This window comes from Caloenas nicobarica, chromosome 1, assembly GCF_036013445.1.
Source record: "Caloenas nicobarica isolate bCalNic1 chromosome 1, bCalNic1.hap1, whole genome shotgun sequence".
Taxonomy (NCBI): domain Eukaryota; kingdom Metazoa; phylum Chordata; class Aves; order Columbiformes; family Columbidae; genus Caloenas; species Caloenas nicobarica.
In genome coordinates this window covers 58,780,157-58,803,713 of record NC_088245.1, presented here as the reverse complement: position 1 = coordinate 58,803,713, position 23,557 = coordinate 58,780,157, and the positions used below count along the sequence as shown (strand labels likewise).

The following is a 23,557-nucleotide window of genomic DNA, read 5'->3' as shown; positions in this document are numbered from 1 at the left end:
TCAGACACTTCTGGGCGACTTGTTACTGAAGCAAGATCGAAAAGCATCTTACTTGGAGGGAACCAGGCAAGTCCTTGGGCTCTCTCCTCCTTCCCATGCTAGTGGGAGCCAAGCTCACCCCGTTTATTATGTTTATGTAAAAGACATTAAGGACTGTTAGTAAAATGTCTATTTGGTCTACACTGTGCCCTGATTATCTGTGCCTTAGTAGCTCCACTGGTCACCAATATTTGCGCAATCCAGCCGTTACTCCGAGAGAAAATGAATCGGTTTTCTGCCAAAGCACTGACCTCCTGTGATTGATTGACCTGGCGCGTGGCCCTCAGCTGACAACGGGGCATAAAAAAGGGACTTCTGAGTAAATGAGCGTCATTAGATTCCAAACTGCTTGGAGCCATGAGGGTGATACTGTTGGCTGTGGTTTACATCCCATTCACCGTGGCTGTAGAACGGTAAGAAAACACATCTGGCATTGCTGGGGCATCTCAGCTGGCTTCCCGGGGTGACCTGTGCTTGTTGCTACCTGACATCTCAAAAATGAAAAAAAATTTTTTAAAAAGAGTATATGAGAACTCTAGAATGGAGAACCAATTAATTTGTGTGCTTATTTTATTTGCATAGAATCCCCCTCATTCGATTCAAATCAATCAAGAAACAGCTGAAGGAAAAGGGAGAATTAGAGGAATTTTGGAGGAATCACCACCCTGACATTTTTGCCCGGAGGTACCTGCATTGCTTCCCTGCAGATATTGCTTTGTCGGTAGGAACCGCCTCAGAAAGGCTGTACGATTACATGAATGTAAGTACAGTTTTGGTAATGCAATCATAAGGACTTGTCGTTCTCTTGAAGGCAGTTTTTTTTCTCAAAACATTTGAAACCTAGTCTCTCAATTAAATTATAGGGCTTGAGATGGCTCGTTGCTTTGTGCTATAATACTAGATCATCAACAGCTAGTTTACCAGACTGCAAAATAAAGCACGTATAGATCTAGGTTAGCATGGCACCTGGGTAGAAAGCTGATGTAGTCCAGCAGTGCCAAGTCCTGTGCCAAGTTTTATTTTTGTATAGATGTGTATTGGGCTTGGTTGCGTCTCCAAACAAACGTGGAAGGTTTGCCTGTATCAGTCTTGGTTCAGGACTGGGTTTTTAGTAGCAGAATCTGAATATGTTATTTAGCTATATTTATTTATCAGAAACTTGGATGTTTGCAGGTTACAAAAAATCCCCTAAATCTCATTTATTTGATCGTGTGGAATCACAAATCAGTGATAACAAAGACCCGGGCAGAGTTTTTGTTTTTCTCTTATGTCCTGAGCTTAATATGTATTAAATATTTGAGACGGACTTGGGTCTCACACTGACAAGGCTGAATTTACCATCTAAACTGAGAAAAGAAAAAGATGAGTTTCACTGGATCTCAGACAGGCAAGTCAGCAGGTCAAGCATTTTTGTAAACTGTCTTTCCTGGGTTTAGCATTTTGTCGATTTGGTTGTCTCTGTTTTCTATTTTCTTCGGTTCTTCTGTTACATTTCTCTAAAGGAAAGCTAATTTGCAGAGATGCTGTGGGGGCTGCATCTGAACAGGGAAGGGAAAGCCAAATTAATTCAGTAAGAACTTCCTGACACTTACTAGCCCTAAAGAAATCTGTCAAGAGGAGCTAGAGATGTGTGTGAAGAAGAACGAAGGAGACTGAAAAATTTCAGCCTGCTTTAAAGCTTTCCAAAGAGGGATAAATCTCAAAATAACAACAAAAAAATCACTTCACCAGTGCTTTTTTTTTTTTTTGACCAACATGTCTTAGAGCTGTCTCACTTTACAGATTAATCAATAAAAGTTTCTTTAATATAGGAAGAAATAAAATCCTGCTGTACAGCTGGATTGTCTCTTAAATGGTGCACTTGCTTGCCTTCTCGTTATTATCTCATTCAGACCATAAACTCCAGGGCCAGAAACTATATTCAGTGCATTAATTAATAAGTATGCACTTGAAGTTACATATTCAGAGATTTGCATTGCCACAAAAGGCTTGGCACTGGGTATTGCTTTTCTATCTGGGTTTGAATTCCAGAAATGCCTCTTCCTAAAAATAGGTCTCTTAACACTGAAGTGCTCTTCCAGGGCCAGATAGGGGCACTTGGACACTTGCATTCGGGATGTGAATAAGCTCTTCACTCCAGCATTCACGTGTTCATAGATTATCTCTCTCTTCAATTGGCATCTGGGGATGGTCAGTGGTTTCTTTACCCGGCGGATGAACTTTGTTCAGTACATCACATACAGTCAGTGAAACAGAATTAATTTTCTAACTTGCTAATAGCTGCTAATGACAAAGGAAAAAGCTCAGACACCTGTGGTAGCGTTGGTGCCACCTGTCAGAGCCCTCTGATGCTGGCAGAGGTGGGTTGTCCTGTCTTTGCATCGTTGATTTCTCACTGACATCTGTAGGGAGCTGCCTGGAAGCCCGTGTGGTCGTGTGAGAGCTCTGTCTTGCGGCTGACCTTGCCACCACTGAAGCTGGTGCACAAGGGCTTGCTGACTTCACGGGGAACCTGACTGAGTGTTTGCGTAAAAGGCTTCAAAAACGCTGCGTGGTTATGTCTGCAACCGGAATGAAATCTGCTGCCCGCAGCCACTCATGCAGCCAGACACGCTTCTCTGTGGTGCGCATTTACCCTGAGATGAAGTTGCACCAAAACCCCCTGAGAAAGCGTTGCGTGATGCTCCCAAGTCTCCTTTTTCCTCAGGAATGGCTCACCAGGGGGCAGGCTGGGGCTGACCGGGTTGTTCCTCCCCCAGGCGCAGTACTACGGAGTCGTGAGCGTTGGCACGCCACCACAGAGGTTCACCGTTGTGTTTGACACTGGCTCCTCCAATTTTTGGGTCCCTTCCGCTTATTGCATCAGCGAAGCCTGCAGTAAGAAACATCACCCTCCCTTATGCTCCGCGTGTCTCGGGTACCTCAGCCATTTATGCTTTCCCAAGGAGCAGCAGGGATTTGGGAGGGGAGGCTTTGGAGCCCCCTCAAGGGCCACTCTCCCCTCCCCGGCTTGATCCTCTGTCTTTGCCTCTCTGTGCCACCCCACAGCCAGGACAGGTGCTGGCTGCAGCTGACAAGTGTCCCTCCACACCATGAGGTGCCTGAGGTGAAAGTCACGAAAATAATCCTGGGAGAGCTACAAATAGTGGTGGAAATGCTCATTTTTGTTTTGATTTACATTTAACCCCCAAAACAACCTTGGGGTACAGAAAAACTGGTATTTCTGTGCGGTAATGGGCATGTCCATCAATGCTTGTCTCGTAAGACAAGCAAAGATCTGCCTGGCCCGCATCTCGGCTTGTATCGGGGAGTGGGTACATTGCAGGGACCTCCCTTCCGTGCACAAGTGTAATTTATTTTGTGTAGGAGTGCACCAGAAATTTAAGTCCTTTTTGTCGGATTCGTATGAGCACGGAGGGGAAGCCTTCTCCTTGCAGTACGGCACGGGACAGCTTCTGGGCATTGCTGGCAAAGACACGCTGCAGGTGAGCCTCTGCCTAAAATGGGTGTCAGCCTCCAGGTCAACCAGGTTCTCAGAGCAGTTCAGATAGTGGCCTTACCCTGGAAAACCTTGCCTGGTTTAGGCAAGATCAGGGCGAGGTCTCACCAAGCTGTGTGCTGAGAAGTTTGGGTGCTTCTCTGGCTTTGGGCTACCTAGATAAATCCCTAACATTTTATTTCACATTTCTGCTTCTCTCCTTGTGTCTTGTCCTGGGTTTATGAAGAAACACCCACAGAATTAAGGTGTTGAAAGGAATCGGTATAGCCTTCTCAGCTAATGGTCACCTGCTTTATTGATGCAAGTCACACAAGGGTGTTCAGACTTTACAAAGGCAATGAATGTATTGATATGGAACTGAAATGTGGCTAATTTCTTGTAACTGATGGTGTCTTTACTTTTACTTGTATCAAATAGATAAGTAACATCTCCATCAAGGGACAGGACTTTGGTGAATCGGTGTTTGAGCCAGGATCAACCTTTGTCTTTGCCCACTTTGATGGCGTGCTGGGCTTGGGCTACCCCTCCTTAGCAGTGGGCAATGCTCTGCCCGTGTTTGACAGCATCATGAACCAGCAGCTGGTAGAGGAGCCGATCTTCTCTTTCTATCTGAAAAGGTCAGTCTTTAAAGCGATACTGTCAAAAAAGAAGCAAATGTATTTTAATTGTTCAGGCAACCATGCATCTGTAGAAATCTTCAATTCTGGAAAGTAACTTCCACCCCCTCCCTTTTTTTTTTTTTTTTTTTCAATTTGACACTGAAAAATATGGAGTGAAAAGGAAGAATGTGCTGGGGAGGACCATGAAATTTTGGACAGACAGTTATTATTTTTGGAGCTGGTCATAAACAAAAAAGCTCCCAGCTTAGACTCGCTGTATCTGAGTTGCCAGAGGTTTCCTTCTGGCCAGTGGAGATGAACAAAACTGCTGTGCTACACCCAAGTAGCCGCATTTCAGAAAAGAAATGTTGTTACCTCATCTGGATTCGTCTGCAACTCCACCATTTTATCTAGTGTTTATTCTGAGGTGAGAGCAGCAGCTGGCTCAATCTGCTCCTTATGCCTATCTCAGCCCTTGGCAGCCTACAGTAAATCTTCTCAGAGGTTGTTTGGAGGCTCTGAATTGGGACTTATGGAGTTATAACTCAGAAATGATCCTTTTCAGCCATCCAAATCTGAATTTAGAAAGGGCTGTGGTCTGTCTTTTGCTTTTTAAGTATAATAGCATCAGTGCATACTGGCACACTCCCACATTGGTGTTAACTTGTCTTCTGCTTTCAGAGAAGATGACACTGAGAATGGTGGAGAGTTGATCCTGGGGGGGATAGACCATTCCCTCTACAAAGGTTCTATCCACTGGGTCCCAGTCACTGAGAAAAGCTACTGGCAAATACATCTGAACAAGTATGTATGTATGTATGTATGTATGAATGTATGTATGTGTGAAATACCTGGTGGAATTGACCTCCCCAGGTGAAACCTGCAGAGGCAGAAACACCTGGAGATACAGCTGTAGGAGGACTCGGCTGCGGTGCTTTACCCTTGTGCCTCTCACAGAAGGAGTTTGCCAGGATCAGACTAGGGATTATTAGCTCTCTAAAGTGCTGTGACATGGGGAGCTGGTTTCTGGGAAAGCATTTTAACATGACAGAACAATGGTCAAGTTGACACTTAGTAGACTATTCAGTTAAGAGGTTAAGGCACCTAGGAACTGAAACCAGCTCCAGGTCCTACTCTCATCTTTCCTGTTAAACTTGGCCAAAGTAGTGTGTCCCCTCATTCCTGCTCTGCTGCATAAAATGATGAGGACACATATCTGTGGGTGAGGACAAATTCATCAGCAGGCAGCAAATGAATAGGGCTGTAGGAGTCCTGAGAGAGGAAAGTGGGTCCACAGATGAGACACCTTCCTCATGCAGTTTCCTTTTATTGATTTCTTGGTCTCCTAAAGACATTCTTGTCTTTTAAGACTAGCAAAGCTTGGCAGCTAGTTTTAACTTCAGTCTGTACTCTGGTACTTTAGCTAGCAATAACATGCTGCTTCAGTCACAGTATACACACGTATACATGCCATTTGCTTAAAGATGTTTTGTTTTTCACTTACAGTATAAAGATCCAGGGCCAGGTGGCATTTTGCTCCCATGGCTGCGAAGCCATCGTTGACTCGGGCACTTCTCTTATCACTGGCCCCTCTTCACAAATCAGGCGATTACAGGAGTATATTGGGGCAAGTCCGTCGCATACTGGAGAGGTAAAAACTTTACAGTCAGAAAACAGCCAGAGGGCATGAGAAGCTGGTATTTGGTGCAAAGAGTTTGTAGGGTGGGAGCCTTGTTTCCAGGATGGCACTGAACTCAGAGACGAGCTAGTCTTGACCCATCTGCCTTGCCCCAGCCCTTCTCCCAGATGTCCACCTTCTCTCCTGTACTTGTCAGTACTGGAATCTGTTTGAGGAATTGATCCGTACTCTATATCAGAGATAATTTTCTTTTGGAAAATCAGAAGAGCATTTGCTTTCGAAGTCCCTGGCTATAGCCGTTGGCTGACTCAAGCCAGGAGGATTTCAGTGCTGATGACCAGCCCTGCCACCATCAAACAGAAAACGAAAGGTACCATAATTGCAGCCCCACAAAGGCTCCACTGACCCGGCCTCTCGCTGTCAGCTTGCTGCAGAGCCGGCGGTGTCGTGCCAGGGCTCCCAGGAGGGATGTACAGTGGTGTTGCTCGCAGTGCTGACTCCTGGCAGATGAGCCACAGGGTGCGGGATGGACCTCGCTTTCTCTTATTCTTACTCCTGAACCTTACCCGTCTGTCTCCTCACTGGCTTTCCTCTCTTCCCTGCTGCTCTCTCCTGCATCCCCCTTGTTGATGCTCCCCACCACTGCTTCCTGTTCCTGCCTGCCCTCCAAGGAGCACCCCCACCTCCTCCACAGGCCAAAATGGCCTGGGTGTTCTGCTTCATAGCCTCTCTGGCCCCAGACATGTGGTTCTCGGCTCCCTGTGCCTCTCTGGGGGACTTGTGTGAGCTGAAGTTGCTCAAGGTAGGTCAGGCTTTCCCACCACCTTGACTGTGGGATGGGCTGGGACGTCTCTCTGCCACCTGCCACCCTTTGCATCTCCTGCTGGCAGCTTTCAGACAGCATGACCAAACCCTTGCAACATCTAAAGCACTGAGATAACAAGCCTGAGACGGATAAACCCACCCACCTCCAGGGAAAGAGCAGCTTATTTTTACCGTGTCTTATTGCTGGCCCTTGGCTGACTCCCATGGGTAATTATCATGTCACCACAGCTCCAGAGCCCCAAGAAAAGCTGCTGCGTACTGTTGCTGTTAACTTCAGAGTTGTCTTGGTCCTGACCCTAAACCACAGTTGGAAGAGAATTAAGAGTATTACAGTTGCCTGGTGCACTGGGCAATGATCAAAGGCAAAGTGGACTTTTAATCTGCCTCCTTTTGTAGGAGGACGACCTGGAGTTGCATCTGGGTAACTCCTGAGGCTTCTAGTTCTTTCTCAACTAAACCTTAAATTTTGTTTTCATTCACATTCTCAGATAAATGTCAAACAGTGTGCTTTAATAACAAGTTGGTTTTATAATGGTATATACTATTGGATATAGATAAAATATGTATTCCCAATGTATTTATACTGGCATAATATAAGCAAGGAACAGGTCATTGCAGTATAAGTTTATATACTCCAGTGCTGACATAAGAACACTCAGTCGACATCTCAGATTCTCCAAAAGAGCATCCTGAAAATAAGACTTTCTATGACTGTTTTGGTAGCAGATACAGACAAGATAACTATTGGCTCAAAATTATCCCAGTATAGGTGGGTGCACCCATCAGTGATTTTACCAGAACATTTATCTCTTTCCAGCAAAGATTATTTTTTTCTGGATGTACTAGCTGTGTAAATGAATGATATCTTGCTTCTTGTATCCTACAAACCAGTATACTGGCTTTTTTTATTCTCGTCCTCTGTATCTCATGGTTTATTTTGTTCTAATGGTATGATACTTGATAAGTATGCACAAGTTTCAGGGCTATGTTTTCATAAAGCAGATTTAACAATAACAACAAAAGTAGATTCTTCCTTATAGGAAGCCTCTAAAGCAATGACTTTAAACACTACACTTTACAGCAAAGATCTTCCTGGTGCTTAGAGCATTCTGCAGGGCAAATTAACACACCAGTTGTTTCATGAAATAACTAGAAAGGCCAGGAAATTATCTTCTGTGTTACTGTAAGTGAATGTATTATTTATGGAAATTAAAGATCATGACAGAGTTTAGTCTTTCTTCTGCTCTTTAAATCCCACTCCAGGGTGGAGTATAAGTAAAGTGCTGTATTCCATACTGGCTTTTTTTGCCTAAAACGATATTGGGGGAGAGAGCAGCGTGAGCAGCAGCCGTACGGTGCTGGGCTGGAGGCAGCTCCCTCCACCCAGTCCCAGCCGGCGCATCAGAGGACTTTTGCTCAGCAAACCTTGCTAACATGCATTCACCGGGGCTCACACGCTCAGTTTTGCTTCTGAGCTGTACAAGGGGGACTTCAGAGTGCTCCTTCACCTTGTCCCTTTTGGGGCTCATGAGGGTTTTCATCAGCCCTGGGTCCCCAGGGGTTTTGCTGCAGTGGTCTGGGCTGCTGGGCCAGTTTGACCCAGGGCAGGAGCTGGACAGCCGGAGGGCAGTGTTGGGCCATAAATCAGTCAGATGGTGTTTCCCCGTAGTAAATTCGCTATCATCTGCCACAAAAATCTTTAATCCAAAGGGCAATACTTAAAAAGAGGCAAACGGATCCCGTCTCATTCAGTGCATCGCATACAGTTTCTTGTAGACTGCAGAAGACTGTCCAGCTTGCCTCACATAAGCTTCACGATCGGACACCACGAGTACAAACTGACAGCAGAGCAATATGTCGTAAAGGTGCGTATCCGTGGGCTGTCCTGTCCCCCCGAGCCGGGGCTGGAGCAGGTGGCTGCAAGGACATGTACTTTCCCTTCCAGGAGTCTATTGAAGACCAGACCTTCTGCATGAGCGGCTTCCAGTCTCTTGACATCACCACTCGCGCTGGCCCGCTCTGGATTTTAGGAGATGTCTTTATGTCTGCATTTTACTGCGTTTTTGACCGTGGGAATGACAGAGTGGGATTTGCAAAATCTGTTCACAGGAGGGATTACTACTGAGTCGTAAGAGCATTTACTCTGCCTTAACCCAAATTTTAATGTAATGATCTTCAATGCATGTGTGAAGAAGGGCTTTAACTGAAACTGTGGACCTAAACGCAGTCATGTTGTCCACTCACAGGTATTAAGGGCTTTGGCGTAATCCTTGTCCCAGATTATACAGTTTGGTTCGATCTCTATATGTTTACAACTGAGAAACAGTTTTTCCTGAATAACTGATGGACACTACAGTTCTCAGGATTAAAAAAAAAACCCAAAACCAAACAGCTCAGCATTCAGATGTGCAAAATAGAAGGAAGGATAAAACAGTGCCAGGCTGACAAGACAGCAGTTACTAGTGGGGGAAGCTGATCCCAATCTGGTCTGGTCTGGGTACACTTTTCTCTTCTTGTGTGCTAGTTTCCTCCTCATTTCCTACTGCTTTCCTTTTCCTCACTATTTTCCACATTAGGGGTTTTGTCCAACACTATTTCCTTAGTGCCATGTAAATTCTCTTTATATGGGCTTGCTCCAACCAGTTTATATAAAGGGGAATTTGACTGATGCCTGTATGGCCACTAATTTCCCCTACTGTTCCTTGCACACCATTTCCTGCTCCTTATACCATCCCTCAAACCTGCATTTTCCTTTGGGTTCATTCTCGCTTGGCACTTTTTTCCTTTTTTGGGTCTCGGTGTTTAATATCCCTGTCTTAGGTCAGATGCTGCTTTTGTCGTCTGACACCTCTGTCCCGCCGCGTTGCGGGCAGCTGGGAGCAGCATCTCTTGGCATTACAAATCCCAGACTGCAACCCTTGCAAAGGAGCTGCACAGGAGTACTGCAGTGTCCCTCCACCTCAGAAGAGTTTGGAGACCAACATGCCAGCACTAAACATCTACTGTCCCTTGCTCAGCCACTTCTTGTCAGCAGTGGCAGCAGCTTCAGCACTGGCAGAGGAGTGAAAGAGTCACAGGTTGCTGTGCTGGCAAAAGAAGATGCACTTCGACTATACCCATTGGAGTATTTGTTTGGATTGCTAAGGCTGACACTGCCCCCGTACATGTGAATAAAACTTAACCAAGCAAAATCTGCTTTGGACTTAGTGTTGTTTCAGTCTCATTTTATGTTTTTGTACGGTGGCTTCTGTGTGGTGAGGCCAGAAAGGAGGGGGAGGAAAGTGTGCAACAGTGATCGAAAATCCAGGTTGCTCTGCAATTTGGAGGGGAGAGATGGGACGTGTTAGGGTGTTGGGGCTGCTCATCATCCCTTAAAGTTAAAAAATGTCTACAGCCACAGCCCCAGGCACTGGTCACCTCCCGGGCAGGGCAGTGGGGAGCTGGAGCCTGGCCCTGCTGTGGCATTGCTGGGGCAGGGGCTGGTGGCCCCAGGGGACTTGCTGTTCCTGCCTGTCTGGATGTGCTCAGCACAGACCAGACAGCACGTCCATCACTGGCCTTGGCAGTGTTACGATAGCAGCCCCTTAGATTTGAAGGGTTCAGTTGTAAGACTCAGTAAGTATTACTAAAGCAAGACGGTTTGCCTGGAGGTATCTCTGAAATACTGACCTTGCCTTCCGGTATGAAATAATCCCTCTCTCCGGTGCACATTTTCACAAATCTGTATTTGCAGCCACATTGTGTTACATATTTGGCATTCAGGTGATGAACTTCTAGCAGTGGGGACTCTGCTGCCAGTTGTCTCTTTTTGCAGACAGGACTGAGCTGTACAAAGTTACTGCGTATTTGAAGTCAATCTTACCTTGTTTCCCCATTGTCCATATCACTTTTAAAAAACAGAGTGACCACAAGCTGATTTATTTGTCTAGAAAATGTCATTTGTGTGGTCATAAACCAAGACAAACAACAATCTATAAAGCCCTGTCACTCGTTTAACAACAGCAGGGTATTTTTGTTTTCTCTACTATGCAGCAGACTTAACGATGTGGTACATTTCCATTATCTCTGAAATACATATGTATTCCTCAAACATGAGCTTGCAGTCAGAGTTAGAGACCTGTTATTTATCATGGAGGATTTTAAGAGTGATGGGAAACATCCCTGCATCTGGTTATTTCCTGCACTGGCATCTCAGCTCTACGAACTCCAGCACAGAGCGTGAACACATCCTAGAAACAGGTGGAAAGTCAGGCAGCGTGTGCAGAGACCAGCCCTCTTTCTGTTCCGATATATCTCATCCTGTTCAAAACTAACATCATTTGATGGGGGCAAGCTGCTGCTCTGGCCTATTTGTCTATCCTGGCCCTGTTCTCTCCTCAGTCTTTTCCAGCTTTACCAGCTTCTGTAGGTCTGCCTCACTGTTCCTGGTAGACATCAAGTTGTCTCGCATGGGAGGTCAAACCTTTGCCAGAAGTGCTTCTTGACAGTTTAATACAGTCAAGATGACTGTGTTTCTCAAAGCACCTTTATTCATGCAATAAGTCAACATTGTTTATACCTGTGAACACGAATCGTAAATTGTTGGGTTTGCTAAAATAGCCTATTTACCATGCTGAGGAAAGTAGTTTACTGAGAGAAGTGCCCAAGAGAGCACATAATCCCAAAAGATAAATTAGTACAAATCAGAGCCCACAGATGTTTGCATAAGTGAGAGAACAGACTAAATAAGGAGAGGAAATTGTTCTGATAACTCATTCCAGCACTGGCTTCTTTACAAGCAACGAACAGAATATTATAGCTAACCTGGAGCTGCCCACTATGTGTGAAATGCTATTTGTGTATTGCGGATTACACTGTGGGACTTTAGAGCTGTCATTCCTAATTTAACATGTATCTACTTGTCTAATAGACACCTCCATGAAGCTTTTATCTACCTAATGGCTACCGTGTGGCCACCCTTAGCCTCCATCAAAGAATGAACAAGGTTGCTGGGCAAGGGCGTGCTGGCAGAGTCAGTGGGATAGGTAGCAAAATCACTGCTCATGAGATGCATGATGTCCTGGTAGAAAGCAGCAGTGTGAGTCCTGGGTGGTGGCCAGGCTGAGAAGCAGATGATGGAAGATGAGGAGAACTGGCTGATGAGAAGCTGAGAAGGCTTCTTCAGGCTTAACAGTGCTAGGATGAAACATGCCGATGTCTGGGTTGGGGGAGATGAGCACTTTGGTCCAACACCTTAATCCTTGGTGGGAGCTGTGTGAAGGAGAAGAGTGAGGAGGTGTGGTGGAACTGGACCCTCAGTGCAGATCTGTAGTGGGCACTTTACAGTCATCTGTAACTTCTGGCTTAAATTCCCTTACACACAGAAGCACAGTTCCTCAAGTTCATATGCTGTGGGGAGAGGGCTAGATAATAGGCCTGACTTCCTCCAGAGCTGCTGGAAGCCCTTCCTACACATGTGCAGCTGGGAGGAATATGGCCAAACTCTCCTGAAACCTGCCCTCCTGATTTTACAAAGTGCTATAGAAGAGTGTTTCAGGCTCCCAAGGAGAGCAGCAGTTACTTTAACTTTGTGTCTAGCTGTGTGACTGGAGCAGCCTGGGTATCCTTCAAATGTGTTATTTATCCTTAAAATTAACCATTTGTTAAAGTTAAGCTTGTTGGTAACTGGAGTTCCTTGACAGTTGCCGATGCAATTGAATTGAGAAAATACTGAATTGAGAAGTGTGGCTTTGGCTAAAAGAAGAAATAATAGGGAAGAAAGAGAGAATGCTGGAGGAAAGTATTTTGTTCTCTACTGATGCTGGGAAAGGAAATCTATGTGTTTCCACCATTGTCACAGGCCAACAGAGTCCTGTTCCCCAGGAAGAGTCAGCAGTCTGGAGCTCTGATGACTGAAAAGCTAGAGGATGCTGCCAGAAGCTGGGTATTGCCTCGTAAGGGCCATCCAGAAGACAGGACTGCTAAGCTAAGGTGCTGTTTATTTCAATATAATTTCACTTTGCTGAGGTTCTCATTTTGTTGGTCAAGCCTGAACATAGGAATTTGATTTGCCTGAGGACTTGTTGCGAAGTGGCAAGAGTGAGGCTGCACCAGAACGCCTTACTCCAAAACTGTGATCAAACCTCACTGCTCAGCTGCTGTCAGACACTGGCTTCACCTCATCTCATGGTGTGAAGAAGTGACTTCATAGGTGCCTGGGAAACTTCTGCTTGGCTTTTCTGCATACCTGGACCTCCCGTAGTATGAGTTTGAACAGCTCTTCCTTGCGCTAGGTGTCCTCTGCTTCATGATGGGGATACGTGCTTTTGTCTAGTGTCTTTGAAGGGTTTGAAAGGGTGGCACTGCTCAGACCATGGCTAATGCACACCAACAGGAGCTGGTTCCCAGACTGAAACAAAGCTGGAAGAAGTTGAAGTGGGGAGGGCAGATGAGACAGCAGAGTCCTGCAGTATGTGATAGCCTACTGCAAGGTCTCCTCACCTAAGCTGCTGGCAAGAGGAGCCGGAGCAGCTGGGTCTGTTCCTTCCCTTCCTGGCTTCTGGGGGTCCCAAAGACTCCCACTAGCCATTGGTGCTACAAGTTACCCTGGTAGAGACACTGATTTGCTGCCTGAAGTTCAGCCTTCTGGGCAAGAGAGCTGTGTGGACTTGCTGTCCAGACAGTCCACACGGCTTGCTGGCTGCTGCAGCCTCCATCATTTTCTGTGTCTCCTCCCCCTGTCTCTGTTCTTCCCTGCCTCTGATCTACTTGGTCTCTCCCTTATCTAAGGAGACCATTTACTTGGATACTTCCTTGTCAGGGAATGCCAGCAGCACACTCTGGACTGCATTTGTGTAGATCTGGGTGAGAACTAAAACCGAGGAGTCACCGCTGCTTTTGGAGCCCACTTTGAGACTTCTTGCAACAACAGAAAGGCCAGGCTGCTACCAAGGAGGTGGCTTGGCCACCACTGGAGCAGCAGGAGCCACCAATTGCTTGCTTGGGTTTGGGTTAATTGAGAACATGTGTGGTACATCTGGGCAGCATGGGAATGGGGGACGCAGGAAGGAAGTGGAGAGCAATATTTACTAGCAGTCTCCCTAGGATGAATGCAACCTGGGTACTGCCATCTGAAGATGCCTTCAAGAATGGAGATCTAAGCTCAGTTGTCCCTGCAGCTCCATCACCTCTTGAGAGAGTGCCACAGCCCTGCCATCATTAGGGAGGCCACCTGGGAATGGTGTTTTACAGTGAGCAGCCACTTGGTACACCACATAGATGCTCCAAGGAGCAGAGACCAAGGCTCAGACCTCACATACCCAACGCATTTGCAGTTTTGCCTCTTCTGTTTTTCGTAATGAAGTTAAACATTGAATCCTTTTATTTTTCCACTCAGTAGTGTCACAGCTTCAGCAGAAGTGGGGCAGGCTTTTGCCCCATACAAGCGAGGAGCTTGATTTTTCAAGTATTCCTCCAGGCAGTGAGAGATGTTGGGCTGAATCTCTCCAGGCCCACACATCCCCTTCCAACCACTTGAGCAAAAACCAAAACTGTTGGTAGGTCTTACAAGGCTGTCATGGGCCTTAATCTGAAGGAGCAGCCAAAGGTGGTGATGTTCAGAGTGGATCCCAAGTGGACAGAGCCACCTCTGCTCTTCTGACAACCTTGGTGTTTCCTCTAGGTGAGCCCACAGAGCTCCCTGCCGTGTGCACTGGCTGGTTTGCATCCACTCCTGAGACTTCCAGCTCTCCCCATAAATGTTTTCCCCACAGGGTCACAGATTTCAAGCCAGTGACCAAGTGGCTCAAAACATGTCACCGCAATGCCTCCTATTTAGCTGCCCAAATCCTCTGCTGGATCTTGCTCAGGACTTGTCTGAGCATTGTGTCTGCCTTTCTGCACTTTCAGCAAAGCTGTGTGAAAACCACTTTCAAGAGAAGAGAGGAAGTTCAGTCAGATCCACAGGAATCATGGTCAAAGTTTCCTTTCACTTTTCTCATTAGAAAATTCTACTATGGCTGTTTCTTTAGTATCCAGGTTTTCCCATAAGTGCTGCATCTCAAATGACTCTGGACCAGCAGCAGAAGTAACATCTTTTCCATCACTGATAGTCCTTTGTTGTGAAGTTGTCCCAGAATCTGTTGAAGGCAGATCAGCATTGGCATTTGGCACCGTACTAGGACTATGGAAACTTGGTAAACTCCATCGCTGAAGGTTTCTCTCCGGATCTGTTACGAAACCGGCTATGTTACTACTGGGAGGTTCGTGTTTGGGCTCCCCTATCACAGTAGGAAGTGACTGATGCACCTCAGAGCTTGAGAGGTAGGTAGTCATTTCTGGAGGGAAAAAAGGATGGTCCAGAAGAGACACATTTGCCTCAGTTAGGCTCCTCTGGATTTTCTCTTCTGGCATGCTTGCTGTGTGCTCTGTTTGCAGATCTGGTCTGCCCAGCACATCAGGTGCTTTCTCCTGGGCTTCAGAGATGACAACCTCAGGAACTGGCTTAATTGTCTCAGATGAGATGTCACTGTCACTGCACTGTGTCTCATTCCTTGAGGTTTCCGTTATGGGTCCAAGATCTCTGCTACTATGAAGCCTATTACTTCTGTCAACTCCTTCGTGTTTCTTCTTGAAGCTTGAGGTAGAGTGTCTCCCTCTCGTGTGCATTTCTTGCAGCCGTCTGATGTGGCCCTTTTCATCTGCTGGGAAAAACACTGAATTCTCGCTTGTCTGCCGACTATAGCGCCGGTGAGACGGTGACGAAGGGCCCTCATGGACACTGAGAAATCTCTTGACTCTTCTCAGCACTGATCGTTGTCTTCGGTGTTTCTCCTCTTCCCAGGGCCACTCTTCCCCATAGAGGAATTCGGTATCAGCCAACCTGCCAAATAAAGCCAGGTAGTAGTTGTCACGTACAGATAGGAAGCATGCAGTCTACATGCACATATATCCTGCTGTCTCAGCAGGAACTCAAGCCCTTGTGTGTCCCCAAGGAAGGGCATGGAAGGGGTGAAAAAGGGGTTAGGGTGTCAGGAAATAGTGCTTGTGCCTTTAGACTGGCTGGATCACCCAGAAAGCTCTCCACGTCCTGGTGTCTCTTCTCCTGAGGACCAAGCTGTAAGGGCATCCAGGCAGGCACCCGGTCCCATTTCATATTTGGGCTGCAGCCCTCTGCAGCAGCTCTGCATGCTTAGGCTTGCATTTATGGTGAGGGAAAGGGGAGAAAGAAACCCTGCTCAGCCTATAGGTACTTTTTCATGAGAACCTTTCAGCCAAAATAATGACAATGAAAAAGCTGCTCTTGGAAGTATAGCGTGATGGTTTCAAAAAATGTTGGAATTACTCAGATGGCCAAATCGCACTTACTTCTGGGGCATGACAACGTGCTTCAAAGTCCCTTCTGTACCTGGTACTCTTCTCCTGCCCAGCCTCGGTGGTTCATGAGAACAACTAGTGCTTTGTCTGCCAGGCAATTCAGTACATATTACTGACTTGGTGCGCCCCAGAAGATAAGTCAAACTGGCCCACTGGGACCTGTCCTAAGGGCAAGGATGGCAAAGGGGCTTGGGCCAAATCTGAGGCGAGGAGCACATGGAGGCTTCGCTGACCTGGAGGGACAGAGGAATTTCATCCAGCATTTGTGAAGATGATGGCTTGAGGGGACTGGAGAAGACTTTGGATTTGGGCTCAAGTTTTATGTATTTGCTTTGGACTTGAATCTTGTTTTTAAAGTCTGCATAAGAACTACCCTTTTTTTTTTAGAGAGATGAACAGAGAAACAGTTTAGAGGAGAATATAATTAATAAAAAAGTCAACACATCAGAGCTGCTTGCATTTCACAGGGGCTAACATGGAGCTACTTTTCATTCACTCCTCCTTCCATTTTTTGTGTGAAGTGCTTCTTACTAAAAAATTGTTTGCAGAGCTAATAATGTTTCTTCCTTTCTTTGCCACTTTTTTTTCCCTCTAGAAATTGCAGTAAAAAATTTTATATTCTATGGGCTTTTCTTCTTTTCTTTTGGCCATTTTGTAGTTTTTCCAAAGGGAAATAATTCTGAAAAGGCTGTGCGTGATAAAAGGAATTCATATAAACCATTGTTCTTTGTACTAGAATGCATGCAAAAATGGAAAAATGAGAGGAATAAAAATAAGAAAACACCAGTTTCTAGGCCAAATGAAGCAAAAAATTAAACACTTTTTATTTTGACAAAGGCTGTAAAATCTTGGAAAAACTGAGAAATTCTTGAGATAAGTTTTAAAGTTAAAAAAATGGCTACTCTAAAGTTTTAAAAAAGATTTTCAGATGAAAAGGTCTATTTGCCCTGTTGTTTGTTCAGGCAGTGGTATTTGGTTTGTGGTGGTATTTGCACTTGCTGACCTATTCATGCAGCATGTCATGAGTATTTAAACTCAATGGCTTCTAAGCTGACTGGCCTATCACCGATTTCTGATATAGGTCCTAAAAACATGGGGCAATCCTGTATCCTCTATATGTTTCTTTATAATGATAGTTCTTGTGTTGATCTCTGCAGTTAACTAATTTTCTTTATCTCTTCACAAAATCTGATTACTCCAACTTCCATGCCTAGATCGTTAGCCAATGAAAAGTCATATAACATTTAAGACAACTTCTTGTTTATCTTCACAAAACACTGGACTGATTTTAGCCATCATCTGCTAACAAAACAAGCAAAGGAATATCTATTTTGCTAGCTGGAGGATGTATGAAGAAGTGGTAGTAAATAAAAAATTATTAAGAATAGCCAGTCACTGCCTTCAGATGCCATCCTGCACTCAGAGACTATCAACAAACCCTCCCTGCAAACTTACTCTATTTTTTAATTACACAATTTAAGCAACGGGTGCACAATTTGTATGAGCACATGGACCACTGGAGACATCATCCCACCAATACCAGCCTCTCCACGCCCTCCATGTATCATCATTGGTGATGATGCTGATGGTGGTGATTTTTCTGACGGTGTTAAGGACCCTTAGTGCCACTCACCCCATTTCAATAGTTGATCCAAGGAATGAAGGAATACAGTAATCAGCAGCTGCTTTTGTGTAAGGTGGCCGGGCAGAGGAATCATTCCAGTAAATATCTTTCTCCATCCTTGGTAAGTTCATGTGCATCTCGTCCACCGCCAGAAGTGAGACCTTAGATTTTTTCGGTATAAATCATGTCACTTTCAACATAGTACAGTATACAAAATAATCTGCTTTGTATTCCCTGGGTCAACATTTCTTTCAGAAGCCCTTTAAAGTAAGCTGTGTATGCTGGCCTGGGCATTGGGAAAAGACTCAGTATTATAAAATATACTCCCTATACCCTCCTATACTCATCAAAGCATAAATTTTATTGTAACTTGAGTCTTCTATGCTGCAAAGATATTTGTGTCAGATTTAATTCCTTTCCTCACACATGATGTAGTTAAATGGATTTATGATCCTCCATGTGCTATGGGAAGTCTGTGTAGCGTATTAGCTGTGCTCCTTAAAATGTCCAGAGTTTGAGAAGCTTTCTGACACACTTTGTCCGCATTTTAAGACATTCAGAACCAAGTATATGACAATCCCGTTGCAGGGCCTTCCAATATATTTTATACAAAGAGCTCTGAGGCACCGTAGCACAAGTAGCCTGAAGTGGTGTTAAGCCAGAGAGCATCTTTGGCAGCGGGGAGGCCTTTCCCACCCCCGCACATACCTGCATGACTTGCTTTGCTCCATATGCTGGTTTGCTTGCCCTGCTCTTGCTCCCTCTAAAACCTGGGCTCTGCTTTGCAGGCTCAGTGGTCCCCAGCAGACGTGGGGTCTGACAACAGCTCAACCTTATGCTTGGCTCTACCTGCAAGGGCAGCAGTGGGTGCCATGGGACCTCTTCATTTCTTTGGGCTCCTTCATGGCATGACAGACAGGGGCTGTTTGGGAACTGGGGTTATCTGCAATATATCTGTACTCTGGCCACCTCGCAGCTCCTGTCACTGAGGACACTGGCTCCTGTGCTGACCACAGATGCTGCTGTGGGCAGCAGCATCACAACACAAATCATGATATGGGCCCTGCTTATTAGTTCAGGGCCCTGCTTGGTCTTTTTGATCTCTTTACTGCATTTTTTTAAAGGAAGATTCATATGCAATATTGTAATCTCTAGACATTTAGATTAGCAAACCATGTTCTCATCTCTGTGGGAATAGATGGCTTTTGGATTTGCAGGATTGACCTGTTTTCCAGGCCTGTTTTTCCAGGCATAAAGGGAGCTTAAAGTTTGAGGTCAGCTGTTTGCATGTTTAGTTGGGCATCAAGAAATGCCAAATACCTAAATCAGAATGCATTATCTTGTAGAAATAAAATTTGTTTTGATGATGTTTGTTGCCCTTAATTTGTACCATGATATAGGAAATAGGGTTAAATGTAATGATAATCTATGGTACCGTAAAGCTGCAAGAAGCAATAACAACAGCAACCTGTAAATTTCTATCGATGCACCAGTTAGTTTCAAAATCATCATCATCTTCTCCAAATGGATTAATAAGTTGTTCAGCAACCTGAAAGGAAAATGAGACAGTGAATAGAGGTTGGCATGCCATGTCAGGACCGCTGCTGCAGAGAAAATAGGATCTGATTTTTTTTCTCTCTCCCTGCCTGTCACTTGCAATCATAGCATGAGCTCCTGTGTGATGATTTTGCCAGCCCAGTGAAGGAACAGCTTGCTTTCCCTATAGATTCATACCTTGCTGCCTTGTTGATGCTGTCAATCATAATTGTCTGTGTTGGCCTACTGGGAACGGAAACATGCCTGGGCCATGGTAATTGTCACATAAGATAGTCATTACCTTTCCTTACTGTTGTCTTGGGCTGATTTAAATGAATGGTTTAGCAGCTAGGGGCTCTGTTATTGCATTATGGTCTACAATACTCTGCCAGGCCATTCCTGAGCCTTGCAACTGGAGTCTGCTGGAGGGAGTACAGCTCATCCCTCCAGCTCAGCCCTCAGCCCCTGCTTCTTTATCAGGAGTGGTGCTGATGGCATCCTCCTGCAGCTTTCCAGGAAAAGCAGCCCACCAAAAGACTTGACTCAAGTGGATGCCGTGCATCATGCTAGCCAAAGCCGAGAGACAGGATCTGAGTTTGCTCTTTAATGAAGCCTGCTGTTTTGTTTTTCTGTACATGAAGTGGTTAAAAATGCAGGGCAGAAGCCCATTCTGTGGAGGAAACAACTAAACAGTGAGCCCAGGCACCTTTGTGGTGAGGCAGCTTAATCTGGGAACTAGGCTGGGAAAGGAAACCTCTCTGGCTGCCCATAGCCTCATCCAGTCCTGCTCCCTCCAAAGGAATAAATAAATAAATGGAAAAACCACCAGAGACTGCCCTCCCCCTGATCACCAAAGTACATTGTGAGGAGAAAACTCAGCTGCTGGGGGTGAAAAAAATGATGAAATAGGAAAATTTTAAAAAAATATTTTAGGAACTTTAGACTGCTGCTCTGTTTCTCAGTTCCTTGGTACACTGAGGTTAAACATCCTCTCCCCTTCATGCTTTTCTCCTTCTGTTTGTCTTTTTAAGCCCTGGTTTTGAAGCTGATCATGTTCTTGCTGGCCCTCCCAAGCCTTCCTGCTGGTCACCAGGATCATGCACAGGAACAGTGGCCAGGTCCTTTGTTTAACATGGATATGGGTAAAGCAACTGTATGATTAAACAGCCCTGCTCATAAACCTAGATGTGGACAGCTGACTTGTAATAGCAAGGCAGTCACTCCCGCTATTTATTCCTATGTGCCTCTAGGCTGTACCAGTGGGTAGGCCTTTGCTGACTCTCCTAGGCCAGCACTTCCCAGGCCAGTGATGGAAGATGACGAATGAGCTGCTGAGCAAACTAACATGACAAAAACCCCATGTAAGGCAGGAAGAATGAAAAGGAGACAGGGGACACCTCTGCTCACACTCATTGGCCTGCCCCATGGCATTAAATTTGGGGTAAAGCTATAGAAGTTCTGCAATAGGAATAAGGCAGAATGCAGAAGCCAGGGAAGATACTGGATCAGCTCAGTGTAAACTGGGGGATCACTGCCCAAAAATCCACTGCAATACCTGTCACATGAACTAAAAATGTCAGCAGGGCTGGGACAGGGGGAACAGCAGTGGTGGCCTTTTTCTTGGCTGACCTGGTCCTGGGATATAAGACAGGACTTTATTCTCTGGAAAGTAAAGTAGTACTGGGCATCTAAGCCCTGTATTTGGACAGCCCATCTATCCCTGTAATGAAAATGGGGATTTAGAAGTGTCTCACGTGATGGGAAACTTTGCCCCTGTATTGTAGGTATAACAAACCAGGCCCGAGGCCAAAGAATGAGCTCAGTTTAGCCATCATTTCTGAGGAGTTGCCAAGTTACTGGAAGTCAATAGCTGGGGGCCGTTTCTGCAGCCTGGCAGCCAAAGCCCAACGCACTCAGCAGGAAACCGGCTGTAACCTTCAAGACAGAAATATCCTGACTCAGGGGCACTGCAGGTTTGGACAAGCCTCCGGTCTGAGTGAGCACTGCCGATATTAAATCAGCTTTTTAAAACCACTTCTCCTCCCTTTCGTTTTCTTATGCAGAAGGTTTTTCAATTTCGATGGCACCTTGTACCTGCCATAGACAGGATCTGGCTGGGAGCCCTGAGCCTCACTGGAAGAGACGCTACTGGCATCCTTGGGTGCTGATGAAGGGGAAACCATTCACCTCTTGGTAGCACCAGCAGGGCAGTCAAGAGGAATAGCGTACAGTTTTGTAACCCGCTAATAAAACCCTGGAAGGCATTGCCTAGAGATAGAGCCCCACATTTCCACAGAAGCAGTGCGCTCCCCCAGCCCTCCCTCTCTCCTGCTTCCCCTCCAGGCTGGTCCCTGCAACCACCCCCTACCCCGCCTCCAATTCCCTAGGAATTTTCCTGTCGCCCTGCAGGCACTTTCCTGTCGCCTGTGATCTGTCAGCTCAGTGTGCTGCCCTCTCTGCCGTTTGGAGCTGGCTGTGGGAAGGGAGCTCTAAAACTGGCCATTTTTGTGCAATTATAACCTAACATAAAAGTTAGCTCTAAGTTTCCAGCCATGATTAATAAACCCAAAGGGAAACCTTAATGCACACGGACCCTAATGTACCAATTTGCTTTTTATTTGAAACTTTTTTCCAGTTAGCCTGCCTTGATACTCATTGCAGAGGAGAGAACCGCTGTGGGATATATGGCTTAATTACTCAACTATAAGATTGATGGTGATACGTTAACTGACCAGGCATCAATTGGCTGATGGGTAGCATCCAATTCCTTCTATAACTCTTCTTTTTAATGAATGTTTTTATGTGGTGGCGTTGTAACCAATATTGGCTGTCACTGTTTGATAGCCCTGTGGAACTGGAGACCTTTAATTGCCTGCATCTGATTAAGTTAACAGCAGATACTAAAGTCTGGCTTTGATCCTAAGAAGAAAGTATGATTCAGTCCCTTTCAGCCTATGCCAGATCTGCAGCAATATTTGCCCATCGCACAGCAGAGTGGAAGAAAGTGTGGGTTTGTGCTTTTTTTTTTTTCTTTTTAACCTTTAATTTGTCATTTTATAATCCAAGTCCTGGGACCCAATTTTGCTGGAGTAACACTTCCTTAGGGAGATATGGCTGGACTGGTCCTGTGGAAATGGGCTCTTTCAGTTTCCTGACTGTTTCTTTCTGTAAGATCTGGCAGGTAGAATTAAAAATGTATTTGGATTATGTTTCCTTACAACCACAGGACACTTTGGGCTCAATGCAGCTTTTCTGTAACTCGATTAATCTTTGGTGATTTTACAGCGTGCCACAAATCTGACACTTTGACTTCAGCTCTGACACCTTCCCCAGCTTCCCTAGGGAGGGTTTCCCCATGACCTTTCCAGAAAGCTAGTTTACCTTAAGCCATCCTGCGTAGAAGAAGAACTGTAACAGCGTGAAGATTGGAATGTAAAGATCTAAGTCATGTCCCTGATACCCTTGGTCAGTATCCAAAAATTGGCGCCCTATCAGGCAGGCAAAGAAAAAAGTATATACTGCGAGCGTAACAACCTGCAGAGAACAAAACTTCATTGAAATCATGCAATCATACAATCTTATGCATAAGGCAACACATAACCAAAGGCATCTGACTGCCTTTCGCCATATAATTTACAAATCTGTGGCGAGGTATTGCAAATTGAGAGGCCACAGGAATAATTATAGCCAGGAAGAACATCCAGGAAACATAAAAACATTTCAGTGCTTCCCTCCCCTCTCCCAAATTATTCAAGGCCTTCAAAACATTTCCACATGAAATATGACTTAAATAGTTAGCCAGGCATCCATAGTCCTGTGGGAGTCAACAGCTCAGAGACTCTGCTCAAGTCTATGGATGTTGTGCACCAAACTCCCCTTTTATGGAAACTGTGTTTCAAATATTGTAAAGGATAATGTCTCAGTACCTGGGTATAGACCAGTGGAATTCCAACCCAGTCATAACCAAACAAAAGACTACACCAAGATCGGTACTTGTTCATCTCCTACAAGGAAAAAAAAAAAAAGAAAAAAACCAACCCCCAACAAACTAAAATTGCATGAGGTTCAATTCAAAATGATAAACATTGTGTTAGATTCATTTTTGCACATGTAAAAAGACAGGGAGATAAGAAAGTGTAGTGTATATAAATTGATATAATAATTATATCCAGTACCCTATTATCATGTTTGAATATTCACTTAGTTCATGGAGTTGGAGAATAGTGCGTATTTCTTCACAAATTACCTTTTGTTTCTATCTTATCTACAGTCTAGTGATACATGAAGAAGAATATATTATATCATAAAAAGATGTTTGACCACTTCATGAAATATTCAGGGAGATTATCTTCCCTGAAACAGATATTAAAATCTTCAAAATGTCAAATTATTCTCATTTTTTTTCCTGCAGTAATGGAACAAGTATAAATTTACAACGATGT

General features: G+C 45.1%; 2 protein-coding genes across 4 annotated transcripts in view; one reads left to right on the top strand and one right to left on the bottom strand.

Moving 5' to 3' along the window:
* Window positions 1-396: 396 nt before the first annotated feature.
* On the top strand, window positions 397-8,726 carry LOC135985545 (cathepsin E-like). The gene is made up of 9 exons (XM_065628981.1): window positions 397-452; window positions 622-799; window positions 2,799-2,916; window positions 3,406-3,524; window positions 3,956-4,155; window positions 4,819-4,941; window positions 5,644-5,788; window positions 8,368-8,466; window positions 8,547-8,726. The coding sequence occupies exons 1-9, from the start codon at window positions 397-399 to the stop codon at window positions 8,724-8,726; spliced, it is 1,218 nt and encodes a 405-aa protein (XP_065485053.1).
* Window positions 7,193-23,557, bottom strand: part of BEST3 (bestrophin 3) — a 28,607-nt gene continuing 12,242 nt past the window's right edge. For all 3 annotated transcript variants that reach the window (XM_065628951.1, XM_065628960.1, XM_065628969.1), the window contains 5 exons: window positions 23,042-23,119; window positions 22,497-22,649; window positions 19,048-19,128; window positions 17,589-17,740; window positions 7,193-15,461 (listed from right to left, as the gene is read on the bottom strand). In XM_065628951.1, the coding sequence (XP_065485023.1) occupies window positions 14,555-15,461; window positions 17,589-17,740; window positions 19,048-19,128; window positions 22,497-22,649; window positions 23,042-23,119 (1,371 nt within the window). In that variant the 3' untranslated portion in view covers window positions 7,193-14,554. The remainder of the gene's footprint in view (window positions 15,462-17,588; window positions 17,741-19,047; window positions 19,129-22,496; window positions 22,650-23,041; window positions 23,120-23,557) is intronic.